The 18,679-nt window shown below is 41.7% G+C and overlaps 1 protein-coding gene across 1 annotated transcript in view; it reads left to right on the top strand.

Annotated features, from left to right (window-relative positions):
- Positions 1-18,652, top strand: part of obscnb (obscurin, cytoskeletal calmodulin and titin-interacting RhoGEF b) — a 57,707-nt gene extending 39,055 nt beyond the window's left edge. Inside the window, exons 49-84 of the mRNA XM_034703702.1 lie at positions 18-275; positions 511-777; positions 979-1,251; positions 3,882-4,148; positions 4,343-4,618; positions 4,756-5,028; positions 5,146-5,436; positions 5,607-5,636; positions 5,867-7,186; positions 7,382-7,663; positions 8,116-8,197; positions 8,316-8,437; positions 8,538-8,735; positions 8,846-8,878; positions 8,972-9,070; positions 9,175-9,393; positions 9,510-9,543; positions 9,646-9,698; positions 9,832-9,930; positions 10,804-10,860; positions 11,660-11,799; positions 12,274-12,474; positions 12,590-12,666; positions 12,745-12,915; positions 12,999-13,158; positions 13,261-13,377; positions 13,536-13,700; positions 13,789-13,947; positions 14,039-14,216; positions 14,328-14,441; positions 14,589-14,756; positions 14,878-14,980; positions 15,099-15,228; positions 15,390-15,483; positions 15,612-15,654; positions 16,269-18,652. Of these exons, the coding sequence (XP_034559593.1) occupies positions 18-275; positions 511-777; positions 979-1,251; positions 3,882-4,148; positions 4,343-4,618; positions 4,756-5,028; positions 5,146-5,436; positions 5,607-5,636; positions 5,867-7,186; positions 7,382-7,663; positions 8,116-8,197; positions 8,316-8,437; positions 8,538-8,735; positions 8,846-8,878; positions 8,972-9,070; positions 9,175-9,393; positions 9,510-9,543; positions 9,646-9,698; positions 9,832-9,930; positions 10,804-10,860; positions 11,660-11,799; positions 12,274-12,474; positions 12,590-12,666; positions 12,745-12,915; positions 12,999-13,158; positions 13,261-13,377; positions 13,536-13,700; positions 13,789-13,947; positions 14,039-14,216; positions 14,328-14,441; positions 14,589-14,756; positions 14,878-14,980; positions 15,099-15,228; positions 15,390-15,483; positions 15,612-15,654; positions 16,269-17,376 (7,661 nt within the window). The 3' untranslated portion in view covers positions 17,377-18,652. The remainder of the gene's footprint in view (positions 1-17; positions 276-510; positions 778-978; positions 1,252-3,881; positions 4,149-4,342; positions 4,619-4,755; positions 5,029-5,145; positions 5,437-5,606; positions 5,637-5,866; positions 7,187-7,381; positions 7,664-8,115; positions 8,198-8,315; positions 8,438-8,537; positions 8,736-8,845; positions 8,879-8,971; positions 9,071-9,174; positions 9,394-9,509; positions 9,544-9,645; positions 9,699-9,831; positions 9,931-10,803; positions 10,861-11,659; positions 11,800-12,273; positions 12,475-12,589; positions 12,667-12,744; positions 12,916-12,998; positions 13,159-13,260; positions 13,378-13,535; positions 13,701-13,788; positions 13,948-14,038; positions 14,217-14,327; positions 14,442-14,588; positions 14,757-14,877; positions 14,981-15,098; positions 15,229-15,389; positions 15,484-15,611; positions 15,655-16,268) is intronic.
- The last annotated feature ends 27 nt before the right edge of the window (positions 18,653-18,679 follow it).

The raw sequence follows: 18,679 nt of genomic DNA, 5'->3' as shown, positions 1-18,679 counted from the left end.
GTGTCCCATATTCACAGTGCTTATACTAGAGAAACCACACAACACTGTGGCACTAGAGGGTGAAACTGTCACTCTGGCCTGCACCATCTCCGACCCCAAAGCCACTCTCACCTGGATAAGAAACAACACAGCCATCAAAGCAAGTCTCAAGTATGACCTGAAGAAAAATGGAGCATTCCACCAGCTCCGTATCCACAATCTTCTGCCCGAAGACTCAGGAACGTACACCTGTGACACCGGAGATGCACAGTGTGACGTCACCCTGACTGTGGAAGGTAAAGAAAGATGCCTCTAAAACAAAAAAAAAATCTGGTTCAAGATTGTGGACCAAGATAGGATTGATGTGGTCAGCTGAAATTTCTTGAGCTCCCATTTTCAAATCCCACTCTGGCATCACTGTTCAGCAGTGAAACCTCATCTTTCTGGGTTGTCTGTCATATTATCTCAGAAATCTAAACCCCAAAGTTTGTAGCGTCTGATGCCAGATTTCCCATTTGAAATTCTCACCAGGTGCCCCAGCATTCTTCCAAAAAGAGCTCAAGAACCAGGATACGGTAGAGGGTGATGATGTCACCCTGCACTGCGAGCTGTCTAAGCCAGGTGTTCGTGTTGAGTGGAGAAAAGGAGGCATGGTCCTCCAGCCTGGTAAGAAGTATGTGATGAGGGAGGAAGGGTGCATTCGAGAGCTCTGTATACAGAACCTGGAGCCTGAAGACAGTGGTTACTACACCTGTGACGCAGGAGACCAGCTTACTACAGCTTCTGTGGCAGTGCAAGGTAGCCTTTTCATTCATGTTGAGTTGACTAAAGGTTGATAAGTTAAGTCATAAGAAGGACTTTCCTTCGTCTTTATAAACCAAGATGTTGCATGTGGTCTTTTTCTGTCTGTCTTGTATGATATGTTCTGATGTTGAGGTAATGCTGATAATGAGTACGTTAGAGGTTGAGTGAATGCATATGTGTATTTTTGCTCAACAGCGAAAGCAGTCATCATAGTGAGTGGTCTTAAGACCATTGACGTCTTTGTTGGGGAATGGGCAACCTTCTCCTGCCAGCTGTCTGGTACGGCACCTGGCAAGGTGCAGTGGTGGCTTGATGGCACCCTGATGGAGAACAGCCCCTCTTGTGAGATAGGACTGAGCCAGTGCCACATTCACACACTCATCTTTAAGAACCTGGCCACAGATGACTCTGGCACTGTAACGTTCAAAACTGGCAGTTTAACATCAACAGCCAAGCTCTTAGTCAAAGGTAGCACTGAGATTAGACGTATCTTCTTTTTAGACCCTGCAGAAATAACAAATCCAGCAAACACAAAATTCTGAGTTTATTTTTAAAACTTTATCACTACAATGCACATGTATTAATGTTAATTTTGAATTATATAATTGATGGGGGTAGACACAAATTCCCTCTATGTTGCACTTAATGATTGGTCAAAGGAACCAGATCAATAAAGAATTGGAGTTCTTCTCATGAAATATAACTAAGTCACATAAACTGTGATGTTTTCTGCAGGGTTTCTGTAAAAAGTTAGAAGTCTGTGAAAAGATGAATGGGAGTTAAAATTTGTCTTTTCAGTGCTTCATCATGCATGCCTATATTTTTCTGATTTCATCATTCATATGATTAACAACAGTGGAGAGTTTCTGCTGTGTGCTCTGATACCACCTAAACATACAACTGGGTGCAGCATCACTTCAAAGATCTAATAGAGCAGAGAGGAGTAGCATCTTAATCCAACAACGTACAGCTATCCATGGAAAAAAACATCAATATCAGCAGTTAATGAAACAATTTTGTTTATATTTATTTAGTTTTGGCCCCTTTTTTGGATTCCTTGAAGACCTTCCTTCATGCAGTATGTTGGGCTGCTGAAATGATAACTCAATAATCACTATTATGTCTCACTTCTTGATGATGTAATTACTTATCACCCATTTTCAGAGACAAAATGGGTTCTACTGTTGTGTTATAGTCTTGCCTGAACCATGTAAGGCTTGACAAACATAACAGACAAAATGATTTTCTGTAGTGTCGTAATGGTCGGATGAGAAAACTCTGAGAGAGCTTAGAGTAAAGCTTCTGCATTTCTTTTAAATAAGCTAGATGATCAGGATGTTGCCTACTTTTGGCAAATTTCTGGGGACTTCTATTCAGGAGGAGGCTCTAAGGATAGTGTGAGAACTCTCTTGGGAGATTATATACATCCTGTAAATGTTCGAAGGAGTTGTAAACTTTTTCTTAGGAGAGCCGTGAAGAAGTCCTTGCTTAGCATGTTGTCACCTCATCCTGACTCTTAGTATTTGGCATGGATACACAGAGGTCTGACAAGCAATCAGGATGCCTTTGAATATAAATACAATTGGAAAAGAGAAAAAGAGGATACATGTTAAGATGTCTACTTTTCCTCAGGGGTTAGAACTGTAACCTCTTGGCAAGAATGTTCTGGATTTGATCTTGCTAGCCAGGGGTTCTGTGTGAAATTTGTTTTCTCTGTCATAGCTGCATGCTAAATTGCAGCTCTAAAATGCTCTAAGAAGTGATTGTGACGGTAAATGGTTATCCCTCTCCATGTGACAGTTCTTTTCATGACTGCACCACTTTGGGTCCAGCCTCCCTGTGAAACTGCAGGCTAAGCTGTTAAGCAAAAGGTGTATTTTAATGTATCCTGGAAATACACAACTACTCAACCACCATGACTGTACTACTGGCCGGAGTCTGTTACTGCTGATAGCTACTTTCTGATGTGCCTCAGTCTAAAAATAGATCACACCTTTAACATTTCAGACCCCAATTCAAGGCCATGTCAAAAAAAACAATCACAATTCCCTCTGAGTCTTCAGACAAGATACATCCTTAAATAACTTTGTATAAGGTCATTCATTTACCTCTTATGATTGATCACTACGATCACTAGCCGATTGACAGCATTTCCACATATTACTGAAATGTTGCTGCAGCAATCATCTCTCAAAAAAAAGAGCATTAGAATTTATTTCAGATGAGTAATAGTATTTGGATAATCTTCTATAGCTACACAGTGTAAGTACCCTTACTTGAAGCCACAGCTGTGTCTGGTAAGAAAAGATGAGTTACTCATAACACCTGGAAACGTGTATTTGTGATTTTAAATCGTTGAATATTTTCAAACTTTGCACCTCTGGCTCTGAACCATAAAAGCACACTCATGATCCTGATTATTTTATGATTTAATGAGCAGCCCTAAGTGTGTGTGTGTTCCTTTGTAATATAAATGATACACAATTGGTGATTGAATTGATCCTGGTGATATGAAGGTTTGATTCAAGTCATGTTGGACTGAGTTAGTGAATCTTTGAATAGTCACAACAACAGATATGTTGTGTTAGGAAAAGTGCTGCTCCACCCATCCTTGCAGTCTGGCTGCTGTTGACTTCTGATTTTCCATTCACTTCCATCCCACCAATCCCCTGCCCCTAACCCGCAAGCACTAAAACCTCTAACCCCCTCATGTCATATCTCTGAGTTTGGCATTTTTACCCTCCTATCACCCTCTCTTGCTTCATCAACTGCGATCACTCCTTGCCCCTCTATTCTGATCATTACCCTGAACCTTGACAGTTGGTCTTTTGACCCCCTTTTACCCCGTTCATGTTAAATATGAGAGCTCACTTAGACAATATAGTGATCCCAGTGAGCATTGGATTATATTTTAAGATATTTGACCTTGACACATGCAATTTGTAGTGCACACTCCATAAAGACCTGATGTTTCTCTCACATGAGCATCACTTCTGCTTTTGGGGGTTATAAAGCCTACATGTCATTCGGCATGTCCTGCATTTTTCCTTATACCTCATGGTCAAGCCTTGTCTTGACCCTATGACCCCAACCTCCAGATCCCACAGTTGAAGTGGTGAACGAGATGGAGGACCTTTGGGTGGGCCAAAATCAACCAGCTGAGTTCATCTGCCAGTTCTCAAGGCCAGTCAAAGCTCAGTGGAAAAAAGACGGGCAGCCGTTGCAGCCTGACGGTCGAAGGGTGGTAGTGGAGCAGGACTGGAGCGTGGCTCGCTTGTACATAAGCCGCGTGTCGGCTGAAGACAGGGGCACATACTCCTGTGAAGCACAGGGGGCCTGCGTGGTTGCTTCACTTCATGTGGAAGGTGAGCTTCTCTCCACATGGAAAGAGCATCAACCTTAAGTGATCCTCGTCTGGTCCATCATATTTATAGTTATGTGGCCAAATACACTGATCAGTTGCTGATCATAACAGACGTCCTTTGTTGAAAAATCAAAATGTGAAAAAAGTTTTTTTGATTGTGCTTTCTTTCTCTGTTCTTGCATTTATTTCCTACAGGTAAACCCATCGACATTGTCCAAGGCCTGGAGAATGTGGAGACCTTTGATGGAGGTGAAGCGCTGTTTGAGTGTGCCCTCTCTCGTCCTGAGAGCAAGGACTTCCACTGGCTTCTTGATGGGAAACCCGTGAAAGAATCCCCAAACACAGAGATTGTGACATTTGAAAGTGGTCGTCGTCATCTTCTGCTGCTGAAAGAGTTGCGCATTAATAACAGTTGCACAGTGACATTCAAGGCAGGCACAGCATCAACATCTGCACAACTCTCTGTGAAAGGTAAGTCACTTCAATGAGCCTAGCAGGACTTTGAAGTTGTACCGATCAGATTGTCTTACATAATGTATGCTTTTTAATGCAAGACACTTCCACTGATAAACTTTACATGTTTTCATATTGTGTATTTGTCTCATTAGGCTGGCAACTGGATGTTGTGAAATGTCTGGAGGACAAAGTGGCATCACTGGGAGAGAAGGTTGAGTTCTGTGTGGAGCTCAATGAGCCCATCCCTTCGTCAGAAATAACCTGGTACGCTAACGGAGTGGAGCTCAAGCCCAATGACCTCTGGGCAATGAGAGCTGACGGCTGTTCTTATCGCCTTGTCCTGAGAAAGGCTCCTCTTTTACCACAACAGGAAATTACATTTGCTGCTAGAGATGCTCTCTCACTGGCCAAGCTAACAATCATCAGTAAGTGTTTGATGAACAACTGCAAGTAGGAAATAGTATCATTGTTTCATATTTTAAAGTTTGCAAAATCTAATTGTAACAGTAAGCATCAAACATCTGCTCCTTCCATCCCACCAGCTGTACCTGACCCACCAGAGGACCCGGAGGTCCTCAGTAAGACCAAACAGACAGTGACCCTCTCTTGGTTTACACCTCTACACGGTGGAGGTAGTCCCATTCTGGGCTACAGGGTGGAGATGCGGCTGGTTGACAGTGCTCTTTGGCTCCCGTGTCATTCTGAAGCTGTTTGCAACACAGAGTTTGTGGTTGAAAATCTGACACCAGGCAGTGGCTACAGGTTTAGAGTGGCAGGAATCAACAGAGCTGGGATTGGAGAGCCTGTTGAGTTGCCTCAGACTGTGCAGCTTGGTGAGTGGATGATTGGATTAGTCCATGAAATAGAGTACTGAGTTCATTTGCTTTTTGTAGAGGATAATTATGCTGGTGTTGTGTCTTTTCTCTTGATTAACCCATCAATTATTATTTTTTGTCACATTAAGACTATTTAGTAAGTGTGTTTTTGTTTCATTGTCATACAGAGGCAGACACAAAGCCATTAATCAGCTCAGGTAAGACATTTGTTCTACTTTTTGGATTGCAAATTTTCTTGCAGACTCTGCAGACTTCTCCTTCTCCAACTACATTTATAGTCTTAATGGATCTCCCATCATGCCAAGTTGGAGTTTGTACATTTTCAGTTTAAATGATTAAGCAACTGTTAAGTTGTTTTGGCACTTTTTATACTTGTATTTGACTTGTAATGTAACATAGTCACTCAAAAATGTCATTATTGTTATAGGTGAAGAGGCAAAGCAGGTCAAGACTGAGATACTGGGGCAGCCCAACCTGCCTCCAGAAGCTGCTGATGAAGGTGATCTCCATGAGCTGTGGGAAGAATCAGCCAAGAAAAGGCGCATGAGCCGTGAGCCCACATTGGATTCCATCTCCGAGGAGGATGGTAAAGGTGGCCAGAAGAAATCAGAGCTTTTGGTGTTGGAGAAAGTGGATGTGAAGTCAGTGGAGGTGCAGGCCGCTGTGCCAAAGAAGCAGACTGAGTCCACTTTGATAACCAGCTCTGAGGATGAGTCTGTTTCTGGAGGCCCAACACTTGTGTCCTACCTCAAAAAAAGCAGCAAGTCCTCTGTCACAGCAACCAATGACTCTGAGTCCATGACCACTGAGAGGTTCTTTGAACACTTTCAGATGGCGGAGCAGAGGACAGTGCAGACTGAAGTGAAAACCACCACAGTCCAGCAGACAGATATTAAAGAAGTGTCTTTAGAGGAGACTAGCATCATGGAGATCAGCAAGGAGGATGAACCTGAGCTGAGAGAGGCTGCCATTAAGATTCAAGCTGCCTTCAAGGGCTACAAAACCCGCAGAGAAATGCGCCCTATCTTTAAAGACGTCTTCAAAGACCAGACCAAAGAACCTAATGGCACCATCCATCTGGAATGTGTGGCTGAGGGGAAACCTGACAAGGTGCAATGGATGAAGGATGGAGAACCGCTGACAGATGGAAAGCACCACCATATTGATATCTACAATGATGGCACTTGCTCATTAGTTATTACAGCGGTCACTACAAAGGATACTGGAGTTTACACATGCGAGGTCACCAACAAGTTTGGCGTCACGTCTCACAGTGGTAAGGTTACAGTAGGAACATCCAGAGAAACATCTGGGCGCCGGCCACTGACCGTGGGCTACAGTGCAGACAGCGAAGCTGAGAGCTCCTCAGGTAGTGAGATGGATGAGTCGCTGAGGCAGGCGAGCAGACGTCTCAGGCGCCTGCTGCGCACACGTCTCCCACCAAATGTTGAAGAAGAGCCATTTTTGAGTGCAGATGAAGGAGACCTGCGCTCCCCAGATCCTCACTCCTACCGGGAGGATGACACCTACATATACATTCGCTTTGACTCAAAGGGAGAGGCTGAGGTTGCCTCAAAGAGGTTCCAGGAGATGTTTACTGTACATGGGGTTCCTGTGGAGACCACCATCCTGGATGCAGGGCCTCTTAAAGTGGAGCTGAGAATCAGAAAGATGGGTTACACGCAAGATGGGACAGAGACCCCCACACAAGACAGACAGCCCCTTGCATTGCTTGCTGGAGGTGCAGGTAATACGACAGATAATTATGCAATTTCTTTTACACTCCTTAATCTCTATTTTTGTACACCAATTGTCTATTTCATCTAATTGAATCACTTCAGCTGTAGTTGAAAATACTCCTCTTAAAATAACACTGTTGTAAATATTTTGATAAATAGATTTTTTGATTTTTGATCTTCTGACTGTTGTTTGTGTTTCTCAGCTGCACCAGTCTTCTTGACAGAACTTCAAAGTCAGGACGTTCCAGATGGATATCCTGTTAGCTTTGACTGTGTTGTGATTGGCAAGCCCCCTCCCACTGTTCGCTGGTATAAGGATGGCAAACTGCTGGAGGAGAATGACCATTACATGATCAATGAGGACCAAGAGGGCTGCCACCAACTCATCATTACCACTGTGCTGCCCACTGACATGGGGGTGTATCGTTGCACAGCTGAAAACAGCAGCGGCCTCGCAGCCACAAAGGCTGAACTCAGGGTTGATAGTAAGTAAAGTTGCATTAAATGAAAGTATGTGTTTGTTCTTCAAATACTTTAAACATTGCAACAGAAGGACTGTTGCAATGTTTAAAGATGCTGTAAAATCTGTCATTGTATTTATTGGTTAATTTATTTGTTTATTAGTGCAGGTTTGTGACAAACTGACCAAATTGGAATAGTCTGGTAACCTAGATACACATTATGAAATGTTAATGATTTGCTGTCAAGGCTTCAAAAACTAGTTAAAAAAACGTCAATAGTGTAGAAAAAAATATGTATTAACTGTAGATAGTGACAGTGTGTTTTAGAAAGAAGGATGCAGCTAGTTTAACTATTAGTTATTCTCACAACACATGCAAGCATCATCTGGATGAGTCAAATTATGTTGCAGCTAATTAGTTATTAAACCTGTCTGAGAAATCACCTCTTAATTCTGCACTTCCACCCTTTCCATCAGTGTCCTGCAGCTCAGATTATGACACTGCTGCTGATGCTACTGAAACGTCTTCCTATGTCAGTGCAAAGGGCTACATGTCCAGGTGAGTTTATGGTCAATAGTGTGATATAGCAATCAACAATCCATTTATTACCTTACTTTTTTTTTACTATCGTGCATACCACATTCTTGATGTGTACTGTTTTATTCTCCGCATGCAGGGAAACTGAGACATTTGAGTCTGTAGCTGAAGATGATCAGCTTCCTCAGCTTGTGGAGGAGCTTCATGATGTCCATGTTTGTCCAGGTTCTCCTGTTGCCAAGATGCAGCTTAAAGTAAAGGGTAAGTTCATCAACCTTAATGGTGGATTCATCAGAGGCTGTCTTATAAATGATTAAGACCCATTAAGTATTTTTTCTGAGTATGTGTCGTCATCCCTCAGGCTTCCCCAAACCCAGAGTATACTGGTTCAAAGATTGCCACCCTCTACGATCTTCAAAAAGGGTTACATTGCTGGCAGAGAGGGATATTCATGGTGTGGAGATCAAGGAAGTGATGAAAGAGGATATGGGAGAGTACTCTGCTTACATCAGCAATGCAGCTGGTTCTGCTTACTCCTCTGCCCGTCTGATAGTCCTGCGTATGTATTCAAATCCCCATTGTTACTTTTACAAAAAGATCATGAGGTAATATTTTTTATATTGCACCAAAGATTTTACATTATATAGTAACTGCTGTATTTTGCAACAGGTCCAGGAGAGATTATGCCTCAGGACAAAAGAGGTAAAAACTTGGCATAGGTGAACACACTTAAGAAATTAGAGTACAATATATCTTAAATTACTGTGTGGTTGTTTTACATCTTATTCCCTACAGACCCCAAAGAGCCCCTGGTGCCACCACGCTTCATTGAAAGGTTCAGCAACAGGAAGGTGAAACAAGGGGCCAGCATCACGCTCTCTGTCAAAGTAGAGGGTCAGTTTGCTTTTCTGTGGTTATGCACCTTTTAGCACCTAAAATATCAACAAATCTTTCGAAAAGTTTGAACAATTGAACACTAGTTCCCTTCACTGTTTTAGGGTCTCCCACTCCTTTGGTTTCCTGGCTAAAGGAGGAATCAATGGAGGATGTTTTGTGGATCAAGCCTGATACCAAGGGATACAAAATTGCAAGCTCTGGTCGCCAGCACAGTCTCATCCTGATGGACGTGGGCACAGAATACACGGGGGCCTACACCTGTATCGCCACAAACAGAGCAGGACAGTCCATCAGCACCGCCCACCTCGAGGTTGATGATGGTAAAGAAACCATAGTGATCTGCAGATTTCTTACAAACAATATATTTACCTATGAGTATATCCATGAACTAGAAGACACTAGTGAGTGAAACCTCATTCTGTATTATTTTCACCAGCACCACAAGCAAAGAAAGAGACCAAAGCTTCAGAGTATGTTTTTCTTAGAATTTTTACACCTTTAAATATGTTATACAATACATATAACAGCATTCTATCAAGTGAAAATTTAACACAACATGTAATTCTCCTCAGGGTTCTTGGGATTACAGTCAGTCCTCCAGAAGAGGAGACGAGCAGAGGAAAAGGTTAGCCATCACCTTGTAACCAAGCGTTTATAATTAATACCAGCAATACTTTCTGTATGTTTACATCACTTATTTTGTTGCACAAAAATACCTCAGTATTTGTTGTTTTCTTTCCTCCTTGTGTTGCTTTTAGAGGGTAAAATACCTTTCCTAGGGGAAGTAGGTACAGAGGAATTCCTTATGAAACTCACCTCCCAGATCACTGAAATGGTATCGGCAAAGATAACTCAAGGTAAGCTTACATGTTAGAAAAGTCTGTCTATGCTGTGATATTTAGCATTATTTGATTTTAAATTTGGAAGAACTCGTAAAACAGCTCAGTGCACTGTTAGCTGTAATAGAGGAGGAAAAGAAGCCTGACCTAAGTTAACCCTAAACAGAAGCAACACTTTGAACGTTCCTACAGCTACACCCTTCATAAACAAGCCAAAGTACAGTATAAATTAAGATAGAGCAATGACTTTTGTGTAATGCAGCTGCTGTTAAGCTAATGCCAGCGTACTAAAAGCTCATAATAATGAAATATGTTGTTTAACATTTGTGTTCTTTGCTCTGATAGTGTCAAGTGCATGCAGCCAAAGCTTGCTCAAGCAATAAACAAATGCTTACTATAACAAAATGTCCCTTGCCTACAGGTTTTGCATCCATATGCAAATATCTATACAGAGATATTACTGCATATCAGCAAGCTGCAATAAATGTCTTGCAATCTAATAAAGATTCAGAAAGTATAATAATAATCCATGTCTTTGTGCAGTGTCACAGTTCTCCTGTTGAGTGTTTTGTAGTCTGATTAAATTCAGTGAATTTCTTCTGATGATTCAAGAATTTGGAAAGTGTTTTTTTTTCATTATTTAACAAAACAATTCTTGAATTGGAATTCACTTAGAAATAGATCTGATATTGACACTAAACTTGAAAATGTGTGTCCCTGTAGTGCTCCTCCAGTGCTTGAGTTTAAGCATGTTTTTCTTCATCCATCAGCACAAGAACCTTTGTAAACCCCTCATCACTACTCAGAGACATCATTTCTTTACCACCTTTACATCCATCAGTTAAGCAGCCCAACAAAATCAACTCATCCAACCATTGATTTGTTATTCAGACAGCTTACAGAATCAGGAAGTGCTCCAGTGGATGAAATCATGGCCCAAAACTACCAGTATGTATCCGAAGTGCATCAGTCTCATATTTAATTTCTTCATTTAGATATATTTGTAGAATTTAATAACGAAGCAGATCACTTGTGGAAACAATTTTGACTTACCTTCTAGCATACATAACAGGGGTACGATTATTATATCTTAAGGTGCAGTCACTACTGTTTTGTTCTCATTGTATGAGCATTAGTATGTTTCTCTTTCCATGCTGTCTGTGCCCCTTCATAACTATGAATGCACCATCACTCCTGTCTGGTCACCGACCAGTTGCTGTTATACATGCTGACAGACAGACATGTATGTGACGAGCTCAGATAATAAACATTATCTGTACTGTTACTGTTTTTGCATGTAGTTGTTGCATTACTAACATAGTCATAGAAGCATCGTGAATTGAGTGAGGGTTTTTTTCCTTTGTTTTCTTTACAACAAAAGTGTAACGCTTTTTTAAAAAATCTGAAATAATTTAAATTGGTAAGGATTTTCATATTTAAAGGAACAGCACCCATGTAATTAAAGCACCAGTAGATGCCAGCAGAGAGTCATTTATTGCTTGAAATCTTTCTTTGACCTGACTGGTTTTAATCTCTGACTAAGCTCTGACAAGCTAAGTGAGGTGGATACTTAAAACTGCTAAAAACTTTTAGAATAACCATGCTATAATAATCCCTTTCCTTGCTGTAACACAAAGCTTTTTTTGCTGCAACATAACGGTAACAACTACAAGTTGAAAAAGTAGATTGTTTTAAATGTTATGTGCTGTACTTCCGACCTCCCCCCCCTACATCCTTGCTGCCTTAGCTTCCCTGCGCGTACCAGGGGTGGATAGCGATGATGAAACCAAGACCCCTACTGCATCACCTCATCATGGTCGTTCTCGGCCCCCCTCTCTTATTGCTGACTCTTCCTCTGAGTCTGATGAGGGGGATGCACGTGGAGAGGTGAGATGTAGAAATTCTCAGTACAGTTTTGTATTATCAAAAACCTGTTATGTGTCTTCTTATTATTGCTCTTAACCAGTTATCATCACAAACATATTTTGATAGAGTTGAATGATAGAATGACTGTCAAGGAAAGTAGAGCCACTAGCATGATATAATAAATATGATACACATAATCCCTGCAATGTCATATTTTAGTTGTCACTACCTCTTCAACTATCTTCATTTTACACTTCGACATAAAAATACAAAACATCACTTCCACATTATCGTTAAGGTCAAATAAACCAAAGCTTATATCAAAGAAAAATAAGTCATAAAACATAAGTCTTATCATCCTGAGAAATACATTTTAAAAATCTGGGACTGTAAATGAGATTGATACATAACATTTTCATTTCCCTTCATTTGCGCATTTTTGTCACAGTATCTTATCATTTGGTCCTGTCATTAACACATTCTTCACTCTTACAGATGTTTGACATCTATGTGGCGACAGCTGACTACAACCCAACCATAGCAAGCAAAGAATCCATCTCTCTAAAGGAGGGACAGTATGTTGAGGTTTTGGATTCGGCTCATCCACTCAAATGGTTGGTCCGGACTAAACCCACTAAAACTACACCATCCCGCCAGGGCTGGGTCTCACCTGCCTACCTGGACAAGAAACTCAAAGTATGTCTCAAAGCTCTGAGCCATTAATCAACCGACATCACATTTGAACTTATCAGAAGTATAAAGTCAGCCTTTTGAAAGCTTCAGACTTTAAAGCAAACATGTTTTCCTCCAGCTCTCTGCAGAAACTAGTGATCTTCCTGAAGCAAATGTAGAGGAGGTATCTGAGGGAGAGTACAAGAAGAAACTATTGTAAGTTAATCTACACTCACTAAACAAAAACTGTACCTTCATGACGTATCCTGACTAACTTTAATTTCACATTCCCAGCCAACTGATCCAAGATCTGATAAACAGTGAATCAGAGTTTGTAAGAGAGGTAGATTTCTTCACCTCCCATCACCTGAAGCATGCAGACAGCCCTGATGCTCCATCTGATGTCAGCAGCCAGAAGGAAACCATATTCAGGAACATTGATGATATCAAATCCTTCCATAGCAAGTGAGTTCACCTCTGAATTATTTTTCATCCTCCTTTCTTGAAACGTGAAACACTGCATTAATTCCTACAATTACTGTTTAAAGGGCTTTCCTTCCAAAGTTGAATGACTGTGACACAGATGATGATGTGGCCATGTGCTTCCTGAAGAGCAAAGAGGGCTTTGAGAAGTACCTCCAGTATCTTGTTGGTCAGGGTTTGGCTGAAGCTGCTGTCAGTGACAAGACTGTCCATCGTTTCTTCAAGGTAACACCAGAACTGATACTGCTGAACTCTTGAAACTCCACTTTCAGCTGTTTTTTGATTGCACCATTAATTATCAAACATAAAACCTTTATCACATTGTAGGAGTACACTGACAAAGTACAAGCCAATGCAGACCCTGCAGATCCTCCGGTACGAAGCATCAACTCTGGCCTCCTACAGCCACTTGAGAGGATCCAGAAGTACAAGGCAATCCTTAAGGTGACAGACCTGACACATGATATGCATGAACTCTTGTGAGCATACATTCCCTCCATTACTGATGGGAAACACAGCTCTTGCATGTGTAAGGCATCTGGTGTTGGACCTGTATCACATTCATTGCAGTTTCACTGAAAACTCCCCTATGACATTTCTAGGAGCTCATTCGAAACAAGGCGAGAAACGGTCAGAACTGCTGCCTGTTAGAGGAAGCGTATGCCATGGTGTCTGCACTCCCTCAGCGCTCTGAGAATACACACCATGTGACCAGGATTGAAAACTATCCAGCCACACTAGATGTACTGGGAGAGCCAATTAGACAGGTAGATGGAATTACAGTTGGGCTCCATATTAATACAGCATTGTTGTGTTTGTTCAAGTATTTTGATTTCTTCTACCTCTGGACACAAGGGACCCTTCCAAGTATGGGAAGGAGCTCCAGGAATCAGGTCGTCCTCCAGAGGTCACCACCGCCACTTATTCCTGTTCAAGAACTACTGCATAATCTGCAAACCAAAGAGAGACAGCAACACTGACTCACAAGCATATGTCTTTAAGAACATGATGAAGGTTAGACTTTAATGCAACTACCTTATTTTCTTATTTATTGAATCTGTTTTAAATCAGCAGCCTAACTTCTGTTTTCTGTATCCTTCTGCAGTTAAATAACATTGATGTGAATGAGACAGTGGAGGGTGATGACAGAGCCTTTGAGATCTGGCATGAACGTGAGGACTCTGTGAGGAAATATACCCTACAGGCCCGCACTGTTACCATCAAGAACTCCTGGCTGAGAGACTTCAGAGAGCTGCAGCAGCGTTACAGCATGCCTGCATGGAGTGAGGGCAATACTTTTTTTATACATCTTATTCTCTCTTTTATCAGTTAAAAAGGTATTTTTAATATCCTCTCACTGAAACATCCACATTTGTGGTTTACCCTTTTTACAGGTCCTCCTGACTTTGATGAGATTCTGGCAAACTGCACCGCAGAGCTCGGGCAGACTGTGAAACTGGCCTGCAAAGCCACTGGAGTACCCAAACCGACAGTCACATGGTACAAAGGTACGCCACTTGATCCGTGTTTATGAATCATTTGCTTTCTATACAGAATAGAGACTGATTTTAAAGTCACATGACATTAACAACAGACTGAACTCAGAATGCAAACAGCACCTTAAGCTTATTGCATTGTTTACTGTCTGCATATAGATGGACGCGCTGTGGAGGCTGATCCTCATCACATCATTATCGAGGACCCTGATGGTTCCTGCACACTCATCCTGGATAACATGACGGCAGATGATTCAGGACAGTACATGTGCTTTGCCACAAGCTCAGCCGGCAATGCCAGCACTCTTGGCAAGATCACTGTCCAGGGTAAGCAGAACAGTGCAGAGGTGTAATAATACACCCAGATGATTAGTTCATATTTACAATACAGCAATAAAAATGCCTCAACAGTTTTTAAGCATGTATTATCTTGATTTGTTTCATGTAGTGCCTCCTCGTTTTGTGAATAAATTGAGGAATGCTACGTTTATTGTTGGCGAGGACGCTCAGTTCACCTGTGTCATACAGAGTGCTCCGACCCCCAAGATCAGGTTTGTACTCACACATCAACAATGCTTAATACATATTTTACTAAGATTCAGGAGTTCCTCTGCTTCATCATGACATTTTTTGCTCTTGTCTCTCTGCGTCTGACTCTTCGTGGTCCAGGTGGTTCAAAGACAGCAGGCTGGTGACGGACCAGGAGAAGTATCAGACCTACAGCGAGCTCAGAAGCGGGGTTCTGGTCTTGGTGATTAAAAACTTGACAGAGAGAGACCTGGGTCACTACGAGTGTGAGGTTAGTCAGCAAAAAACTACTAATTTGCTCTAATATTCAGAGATTTTCCCTGTATAATCAGAATTACTCTCAAAATCTGGTTTTGAATCTTTTCATCTGACATCACTCAGCTACAATAAATCCCTTGAAGGACTCTAAAAACATCTTTCCTGCTTTTCCAGTTGTCAAACCGTCTTGGCAGTGCCAAGTGTGCTGCTGATTTAGTTCTGCCCTCTGCTGTGGCTCGCACTGGTGAGCAGGCCATCACTATTGAAGGTATGACCTTACCTTTAGAAAACACTCTTTGTAAAACATGGATATTTTTTGTTTCATCATGCATGTTTAAAGCTTTTGTCCTCCTTATTTGTCTTTTAAATCTCACTCCATGTATCTCCTCTTCATAGTTACTGAGCAGGAGACAAGGATACCAAAGAAAACCATCATTATGTAAGTGTGAACCAGCTAAAATTATCATCCAGCCTGCAGCCTGTCTGTTGTGTATTTGCACAGCAGATGATCGTCCCTCTGTGCAGAACGTGTCCTGGATATTTTAGTATGCTCTGTCACTGAGATCGAGCAAAAGCCTCAATTAACCCAGACACAATTCATTAATCAAAATCTAAAATCTGCAGGGAAATTTAATGTATTAGCTTTGTGAAACAGTTGCACCAAATGTTTTATCTCTGGCTTTGCTAATTGATTATAAGTAAGACATCCAATGGACTCCAAGTTATCTAGAGTATTTTTCTGTGTGTCTTCTCTCTGTGTCTCCATGGATGCATTGTAGTGCAGTATTTAAAGCCTGAGTGCAAAAGATTCTAACACAAGGATGATGAAAGGATGGGCTGTCTTCTTTAACCCACAACTTTATTACTACAGCTCTTCACACAGTGCTCATATTCGCATCCAACACAACACAGTGGTAGAGTGACACACTTCTCTGTCTAGTTTTTGGAGGGACTTTGGTTTTGAGTAGCTCTGTATGCCATCAAGATTTCAAGGCACCCTGTATTTTTCTTCAGACAGTCTTTGTAGCTTTAATAACTTTTTCTCTCTGACAGCGAGGAGACTATAACCACCGTGGTGAAGAACCCACGTATGAGGAGGCACAGGTCCCCCGGTCTGACTCTTGCTGGAGCCCATCGCTCGGAAACCTCAACCCCGGAGCCACCTTCATCCAGGCAGAGGAGGATGCCCACCACAAGAAAGACCACCATCCCCACCCTCTATGTTACTGAAGCACAGGGTACTGAAACCAAGGTTTTGGAGACCAGGCCAAGGTGGGTGGAAGTAGAGGAGGTCATCGAGTATAAGGTCAATAAATCCCCCAGGCTGGCCAGGAGGAGGAACATGTCCCCTGCTGGGTCTGATCGTGCAGCCACTCCATCCAGAGCCAAAAGGTCTCCACCAGAAAACCCAAACACCAACAACTCCAACAACAAGTTGGTGGAGCAGGCCCAGGCCCAGCTGCAGGGAGACATTAGCACCCAGCCGCTCTCATGGGGAGAAGAGGAAGGTCATGTGACTTCTGATTCTGTCCCTGCTGAGCCACATGAGCTCTCCTCTGTTCTTGCTGCATCTGGAGACAGCAGTGAAGACCAGGATGATCAGGAGACTGTCATCTTTGTCCCTGATGATGATGAAGAAGATGATGACAGCTCATTCAGAAATGAGGAGCCGAAGATTCTGACACAAGGAGGACGCGTTCTGACCCTCGAAGACTTGGAGGATTACGTTCCAGAAGAAGGAGAGACCTACGGCTCTTCCTCCAGCGCCCACAAACCTCCTGTGGAAAAACCCTGCGAGATCTCGGTCCTCCAGAGGGAGATTGGCGGCTCTGCGGTGGGACAGCCTGTGCTCCTCAACGTAGGGAGACCCGTTGCAGTCCCAAGGCAGAGGAGCGGCTTCTTCGGCCGTTTCAGAGAGCATCTCTCAAGCAGCCTTTTCCCATCTGCCAGTCCACAAGCCAGCGGAGCCCGATCCAGGGTGGAAAAGAACATCCCCATCCAGGTGAGCCACGCCAAGCTGGAGGTGAAGCCTTCTTACTGCTCAGAGGTGCAGAGAGTTGAGGGAGGGCAGCAGAGCTTTAAAACCAAAGTGTCAACTCAGACCTATGGCTATACATCAGTGGGCAACCCAGTTAATATTCAAATCAGTCAGAAAAAGTAGTCAAATATTTCATATAGTACCACAAACCCTCTTAGTCTTAAACAGGGACAACATAGATGAAGAATAGCACATAACCTAACCTAAAGTTTAGTCACTGCATTTGACAAACCATTCCTTATTGAAGCTGCCAATCAGAGGAAACGCTTTGAGTCAGGTGGTCTTTGTAGACAAGGCAAGTTGGAAAAAGTAGGTTAACATGTCCCACTGTAGCCAAGGTGAGCCCTTAAACATAAGTTTATGACAGTCTGTGCTGGAAATGTCTCCTCAGTCTGCAGTGAAACATTTCTGACTGAGTGAAATTGAATAAATAAAGTTTCTTACATACATACCATAACCATATCATGAACCTTGATCAAACAATATCAACTGATCCAGGCATTACACTTTGTAATGAATCTTTAAGAAATTATTCTACACAGTTTTAAGGTATATATTTTACAGTTTAACTTTTGTACCTTGCAAGAAATGTTGCCTTTTGCGCTGAAGCAGTGCCTTGGATGACAGCAGCAAATGTTAGCGTTAATGACGATTAATGAAGTCTACATGTTTAAAGCTAATCTTAATTTGCAACACTGATCATGTAACATTAGAAAAACCTTTGATGACATTATGGTCCTTTAGCTGTTGTTTTACATTTATGATAAGACATACAGTCTGATTGTCACTTTTGAAAATAATCACTAGTTGTCAACTAGCTTGGTTGTTAATGAAAGATATTTTGCTGAGCAGCTTATGAAAAATTAACCTCTGTACAAGCAAATCATTTAGATGTTGGATAAAAATAGCATCATCTGGATTTTGACTGCATTTACATCTTTTATTTTTCTGAAAGTTTCTTCCATTGATTGTGAATTAAATGTTATACTTCTGTGACATGTTTCTGTCTGCTGATGCAGTTAGTGTACCTGTGACTTTGCAGGATATATCACAGAGATATTCATATGTTAGTCAGAGATGCGTTGAAGAGTGACTGCATGTATTTGTTTCTCCAAAGCAGATTTTGTTCACGAATTGTTACCAGATCTGTATTTCAATGCAATCAAATGTTTGTGCTGCAGACTGTAACTGTACTTGAGCTGACAGAATTTACTACCTTTTCAAAGCAATTTATTAATAACTAGAATACCTAGCTCTTTGAAGATTTTTGGTGTTTGTGATGTTTTATCAGATCTTTTAGTCAGTTACTAGGAATTCATTATGTATGAATATTTAAGCACTAACAGATTATGATTGCTTTAACTGTACATGTGTAGTTTTTGGAAATGTGTTTGAGTACTCAGTGTTAATCTAAATCAAATAAATG

The sequence above is a fragment of the Notolabrus celidotus genome, chromosome 15 (assembly GCF_009762535.1).
Source record: "Notolabrus celidotus isolate fNotCel1 chromosome 15, fNotCel1.pri, whole genome shotgun sequence".
Lineage (NCBI taxonomy): Eukaryota > Metazoa > Chordata > Actinopteri > Labriformes > Labridae > Notolabrus > Notolabrus celidotus.
Note: the sequence above shows the minus strand (reverse complement) of the source record. Positions and strands in the feature narration are given on the sequence as shown.